This window comes from Vitis riparia, chromosome 4, assembly GCF_004353265.1.
Source record: "Vitis riparia cultivar Riparia Gloire de Montpellier isolate 1030 chromosome 4, EGFV_Vit.rip_1.0, whole genome shotgun sequence".
NCBI lineage: Eukaryota > Viridiplantae > Streptophyta > Magnoliopsida > Vitales > Vitaceae > Vitis > Vitis riparia.
Window position 1 is genome coordinate 924,203 of NC_048434.1, and position 6,976 is coordinate 931,178.

Here is a 6,976-nt window from a genome sequence, read left to right on the forward strand (position 1 = left end):
ATATCATTCATTTCTTGTATCATTCTTTCCCATTCTAAGAATGGTGATTACCCTCTATATTTACTTTGTACATGAATGAATGAAATAATTAATGAAAAACTACCATTCATCAATTTGAAGAATTATTTAGAACAAAAATTTGTTTTAAAACTTGGGGTATGGCCAGCTTGCTTTTCTATATTTTTAATTTTTTATATCCAGTGTTTTATTTTTAAATATTTTCGTATTTATATTAAATAAATAAATAATTACAAAATCATAAAAAAGTCATAAAAATCATTTTAATTTTTTTTATTTTGCATTATATAATTACAAAATATGTTTTTTTTTTTCTCTTAAAAGCAAAAGGCAAAGCTATAACTATCAAACATGTTTAATATTTACAATCAATAAATAATAATAATAAAATAAAATATTTATATTTAAAATAAAAATAAAAATGGGAGTTTATTCAATCAGTACCTTAATTACCAAGGTACCTTTAGACATATTTCTAATTTTATTAGCTTTTAAAAAAATAGAAACTACATGTTATTTTTCATTCATGCTTTTAGTTTTTTAAAATATTAAGCATGCTTAATAATTATAATTTCATTTTTTATTTTTAAATGAAAGTAAAAACATTTTTATAGCTATATAATAATAAAAGAAAAAATGGACCATTTTCATAATTTTCCACAAATTTTCAATTTTCACGTTGGGAAGCGTTAAATCATTAGTTTGATGAAAAAGAATAAATGTGGATGAGTGTGTTTTAAAAATTATTTTAAAAATAATTTACAAATAATTTTTTTATATCTTTTAATTTCTACTATAAAAAAGATAAAATTTGAGAAAAATAGTATAACTCAATTTATCCTTCTTTAAGCCTAGGAGTTGACATTTTAGGGTTGATAAAATAGAAGACAAAGATAGTATTTGGTAAAATTTAATAACTTGAAGTGATTTGATAACTTAAATTAAGTAGATTAAGTATGTTTGGTAAAACAATTTAATATTATAATTTAAATTTAAAAATGACTTTAAGTATTAAGTCAAAGTAGTTAATTTATTATTGGAAACTTAATATTATAATTTAAAGTTAAAAATGAATTAAAGTATTAAGTCAAAATAGTTAACTTATTCTTAATCCTATATTATTTTTTTTTTGTGTTATATGATAATTTCTAATGAAAAAATATTCAACAATCATAACTCCAAATTCATTACTCAATTTTTTTAGTAAATATTTTAAAGTTATTTTTATAAATCTACAATACTTTAATAAGTATGAATGTTTAATAAACAAATTTATTACTTAAAATTAAATAAATGTTAGTTAAATTTTTAATAATAAATATTAATTACAATCAATGGGTAACCTTAATACTTAAAGTAAAAAAATAAGTAATAAATTTTAAGTTAACAATTTAAAAATAATATAACTTAAAGTCAACTTAAGTCATTAAGTAATAAGTATTAAGATTTACCCAACACCCACAAATTATTCGGATAAATTATATAATATTTTACTAAATTAAAATTATAATATACAAAATACAAAAATCCAGTAGTAGCCTGTTGGGCTTGCTGAAGTTTGGGCCGAATTGGGCCAGGTGTATGTGGGTCAGGGATTGGGGCTAGTATGGGTCCAGCTAAACCAGCTGAAGGTCCAAGTCCTGCCCAGTATGATGGGTTCTGAGGATTGGGACTTTTGCTAGACATGCTGCATTTGAGGCCCAAGAAAGGCTCAATTAATAACATGATTTCAGTTGGGTCCAATTTATGGAGCCGGCTGGCCCATTAAAAACCCGTAGAAACAAATCTACTTGATTAGCTGGCCCAAACCAGTTAGGTAATATGGGTCACAGGGATAGAGTTCAGGCCACTTAGCCCTACTCTGTTTTTTCTTAACAGAAAAAAAAAAAAAACTCAAATTTCCCTTCACTTTGGCCAAATTTTCCAAAAAAAGAAAAAAGAAAAAAAAGAGAGAAATAAACCCCAAAACTCTAAACAAATTAAACAATACTAATTGGAAATAAAATATTTTAAATATATTAATTTAGATAAAGCACTGAAATAATTTTATAGAAAATATTTTATTAAGAATTTAAGAGATTTGACCCAAAAGGTAGAAATAATGGAAGAAAAGACAAAAAATAGGGAAGTGGGCTATTGAATGCATGGTAGGGAAGAACCGTAAAAGGATGGACATGGTGAATGGTTATGAGATGTCAAAATCACATTTCCACCATTAGGCAGAGAGTCAAAACTCAAAAGCCCTGACAGCTTCAAGGGTAACCGACACTTGTGATTCATTTATGGTCACCAATCACTATACATATCTTTGTCCTATTAAAACTTAAATATTGTAAAATTAATAAATACACAAATAAAAAGAAAATATTAGAAAAAAAAAAAAAACTAAATGTCACATGCCCCTCAGGGTTGTTCACAAGGCAGGGCCCCAACCACAAGATTCATCTCTGCCATTGATTTTATTTATTTATTTATTGGGTTGACATTGAGCCCACACGAAAAGGTTGTAGGCCCAATTATTGCTTACCTACCATCAGTCCTTTTAAATCCATCTCTTTCTCTCTTTTCTAACTTTTTTTTTTTTTTTTTTCTCTGTTGAGTACACGAAAACTTATGAGAAATATGTACAAATATGTAAACAAATTTGGCAAAGCAAGAAACACCCACCATCCAATATGGGCTTTCTCTAGTGGCATTAGAAGAGCTTAAAAACTCAAAGTGGGAGATTAATTTGAATGGAGATTTGATCATTTATTGAAGAGGAAACACAAGATTTTCAACACTATTTGAATGCATGCACCCAAACAAAACTTAAGAAAAGAACACATATACAAACCAATCCCCAAACCCCAATTCCCAAACTAACAAAACCCATACCACCCCACTGTTTGAATTCCACAGAATTCCTAAAAAAGAAAAAGAAAAAGAAAAAAAAAAAGACTTACACTTGATGGGATGTTATCACTCATTTTCATGCAGAGAAGTGATGGCCACAACTGCAAGCTTCTGAAGATTGAGCTTCACAACAGTGTCCACAAACATCTTGGTGTCTTCTCCTGTGTTCCCTTCTGGTATGTCCACAATATAAGACTCCAAAACGATGGTGTAATCCTTCCCTTCTTTGGAAAAATCGTTTACTGAAGTCACTGATCGATAATTATTCAGTCTGTGCTCCCCTCCAACAACTCTGAAGCTTAGGATATGCTTCTCATCATCCAGAATCTCAAGCCTCTCTGTGCTGGTGGAGGCTGGAAGCCCAGAAACCACAGTGACTTCTCTTATACTCCCAACCCCACCATCACCCCTCATGGTGCAATCCTTGATGAAGTGCTTGTACTTCTGGGGGTTCTCAAAGCTTCTCACAAAGGGCCAGACCACTTGGGCTGGGGCATCAATCTTCTGTGTTATGAGAGAAGTGCAGGTGTTTGGAGATGGCTCAAAGGTGTGGTAGTTTTGGATGATGGGCTCAAGGGCTCTGAATTCTTCTTCTGCGAGGCCATGGTGATGGTGGGGGTCCATGGAGGGACCGAGGTTGTGTGTTACACTATTGAGTTTGAGCGTTGTTCAAGAAGAAGAAGAAGAAGAAGAAGAAGAATGGAACATGGATATGAATGTGATTATTTTTTGAGGGGAGGTTTGTGGATTTATATTGTGGGCCTTGTGGGGTTGTTTCTAGGACATGTTTGCCCTTAGGCTTTCCATTTTGTAGCCAACTTGTGGGGGCCAATGTTTGTTTGTTTCCCTAGAAATGGAAACAACTACTAAATCAAGGGTTTCTTGGGACAACTAGATTAAGGTTTGTATTTTATTGGGTTGGCCTTACCCTTTTAGTACATGTCAAAAGGGTATCCCTTTCTATTTTATTAGTTTTTTTTGAAAGCCATGAAATTCACGGTGGTGTATTACAATCCATGGGAAAAATTTTCTTATTTATTTATTTTTGTTTTATGCAGTCAATATTGATGACATGACTTTGAAAAAATTGAGGTAGTAGTTAAATTTAAATGCAACAGACAAGATGTCTTGATCAATCCTCAATCCTCTTCTTATTAGGTTGTGAGTTGATTGATTTGTTTATAAACAAGGGAGATAACAAAAATCATTTTTTCTAAAAAAGATTTTTAAATGTTTTAATATTATTTATTTATTTATTAAAAATAAATTTTTCATCAACTTAAAATATTAAACTTATAAAAAAAATCTAATTATCCAAACATTATCGTTAATATTACTATAATCTTTTAGCATATTTTCTCGTACTAACATCATCTTTACCCTACAAAAAACCCTAATTACAACATCACGAACAACAATTTGATCAAACTTTAATACTTGAATCTTATTATATGTGCATTTTAGATTGAATTTCATCATCTTATTTGAAAATTAATTTGTCCCGTTATTGATGAAATTTTGTTGGGAAAAAAAGAGATGGGATGGAGGAGGAAAAAGGGGACAAGAAAGGGAGAAAGGGGGAAAGGGACAAGTGCCCTAAAAGAAGGGTATAGTCTCAATCGTTGAAAAGGGCAAGGTGTAGACTGGTGGATCATGTGACAACTCCAACAAACTACCCGCGTGATCCCTAACTCCACTTGCAGGATTCCCCAAACACACACCTGGCCAGTGGCCGCCCCCACCACCCTCCATCCCTTTTTTTTTTGTTTATTTATTTATTTATTTTTATGCCACATGTAGATATTATATTCCTATATTTATTATGTGAAAAAATGTATGGGAATTAATTAATTAATTAATTATATTCCTATACAATTGTGTCCAATTCAGAGCTGGTGTGTATTGGGAGGGACAAAAACACAATGGATGGCCAAAGTGCTGTGGCCATTTTCCAGTCTGACAAACACACCCCAGAAAAAAGGCTTATTGGACTTTACTATATCTTTTATCTTCTTCTGCTTCGCCTAATTTCCTTACCAAAGCACCATTGAGAAATTTTGGGTCTTGGGTTTCTCTCCCTTTACTTCTACCTATTTTAATGCCTCCATGGATATACATCATTTCTCTGCATTTCTGGCCTTTCCTCTCTTCATGTAACTGAATTATTTCTCTGACAGATATACCATGAAAATTTTAAGTTCATTTAAAAAGTGAATAATTTTAAACAATTTTTTTTAATATATTTATACTAAAATTTAAACAATATTTCCAAATAATAATAATAAAAATATAAAAATATTCATTTTTCCACGTAAAAAAAATTAATAATGTGATGTTTATTTCCTTAATTTTTTTTTATAAATTTTATAAATATTATATCACGTTCCAGTTAGGCTCGGGTGGCTCAAACCTTAACCCGAACTCAATCAAATTGAATTTAGATATATATATATATATATATAAACCTAAACCTATGGTTGGCTTTTGTTGGGTTGGACCAAAGTTGCACTCCTAGTGGCCCAATAAAAAGCCCAATGCCAGTGAGGCTTTGCTCTGTCAATGTACTATGACCACATGCATATCCTGGTCTCAGCCCAACCCTGGTGGCCCAACTCTCCAAGAAAATTGAATTTTCTTGGGTCCTTAACAGAAAATCCAATCCAGCATAAGCCCAATAAAATTTCATTGATTGTGTTACCTAGCTCAATGATCATGCCCTTTAAAGATGAACCACTGTTAGATGCTTATGTACTAATCATGATTTAAAATGTAAAGTCCACATTTTTGCATTAATAAATGTGATAAAATACAAATATTGATTTGTTCCCACTTTCCCATTGACTAAAACTAAAAATACTTAGGTTATGTTCGGTCGGTAAGAAACATGATGAGTAATTTATCATAATCTCCGTAACTTATTTGAAGATCTAATATATATATATATATTTTTTTTTTCAATTTTATATTAGTCACTTTAAATATAAGTTATATGAATTATTAGAGACATAAATTGTTTTAAAAAATTTGAAGTATTAAGAAATCTTTATTACCTCAAATCTATATATTTTGCACAAGATGCTTTATTTTTACATAAAAGTTTGTAATTTTAAGAAACAAAAAATAGTAAGTATATCGAAATGAAAACCAAGGGCTTATTAGTTAACTATTTTTTAAAACAGTTTTTTGTTTTTTAGAACAAAAAAATTAGAAAACATATTCGACAATCAAAAAATTGTTTTTCGTTTTCTATTCTCAAGAACAAAAAATGGGATGTTTTTGGATAACATTTTTTTTAATTGTTTTCACTTGTTTTTTAAGAGTAGTTTAAAAAAAATAATAATTATATAAACATGTATAATGATTAAAAATAAAACTCTAAACAAAAAAAATTATTTTTAAAACATATTTAAATATGTTAAAATCATTTTAGGTATCCAAATAGATTTTTGTTATACAAAACATTAGAGAACGTCTTTCAAAAATTGTTTTGAAAAATTATTTTAAATAATAGTTACCAAATAGGGCCTAAAGTTTTAGTTCAACAAAATAAATAAATAAATAAATAAATAAATAAATAAATGCATAATACAACTTAAAATAATTTTAATATATAGTATCATTTAATATAATATTTAATAGATATAGAATGTATTTATATACATGTTTGAAATAAAAATTACCTACAAATTTTAAATTATAGAATAAGTTTTAAATAATATTAAAAATATGGGGTATTTCATATTTTTAATAACAACTATTGTGATGCAATCTATTTTTTATTTAAAAAAATCAAACATTGAAATAGAATATTTTCCACTCCATTTTTAATGTATAATATATTTTATTAAATATAATATCTAAAAATATCATATTTTGTTGAAAATAATATCATAGAATATGGTTATCTTATCATAGTTTTAAAATTTGTAATACTATACCAACTAAATTATTACAGAATTGACTCAAAACCCTTAAGTTATGATTTTTTCTTGTGAGATACAACTCAAAAATTTATGGGATATACAATTGGGTGTTATTTAATTTTATGGGCTAGGGGCTAGGG

General features: G+C 28.7%; 1 protein-coding gene across 1 annotated transcript; it reads right to left on the reverse strand.

Annotated features, from left to right (window-relative positions):
* Nucleotides 1–2,744: 2,744 nt before the first annotated feature.
* Nucleotides 2,745–3,595, reverse strand: LOC117913432 (abscisic acid receptor PYL2-like). Its single transcript, XM_034828407.1, has one exon. It carries the CDS (start codon nucleotides 3,535–3,537, stop codon nucleotides 2,980–2,982), a length of 558 nt encoding a protein of 185 aa, XP_034684298.1. The 5' UTR covers nucleotides 3,538–3,595; the 3' UTR covers nucleotides 2,745–2,979.
* Nucleotides 3,596–6,976: the final 3,381 nt, after the last annotated feature.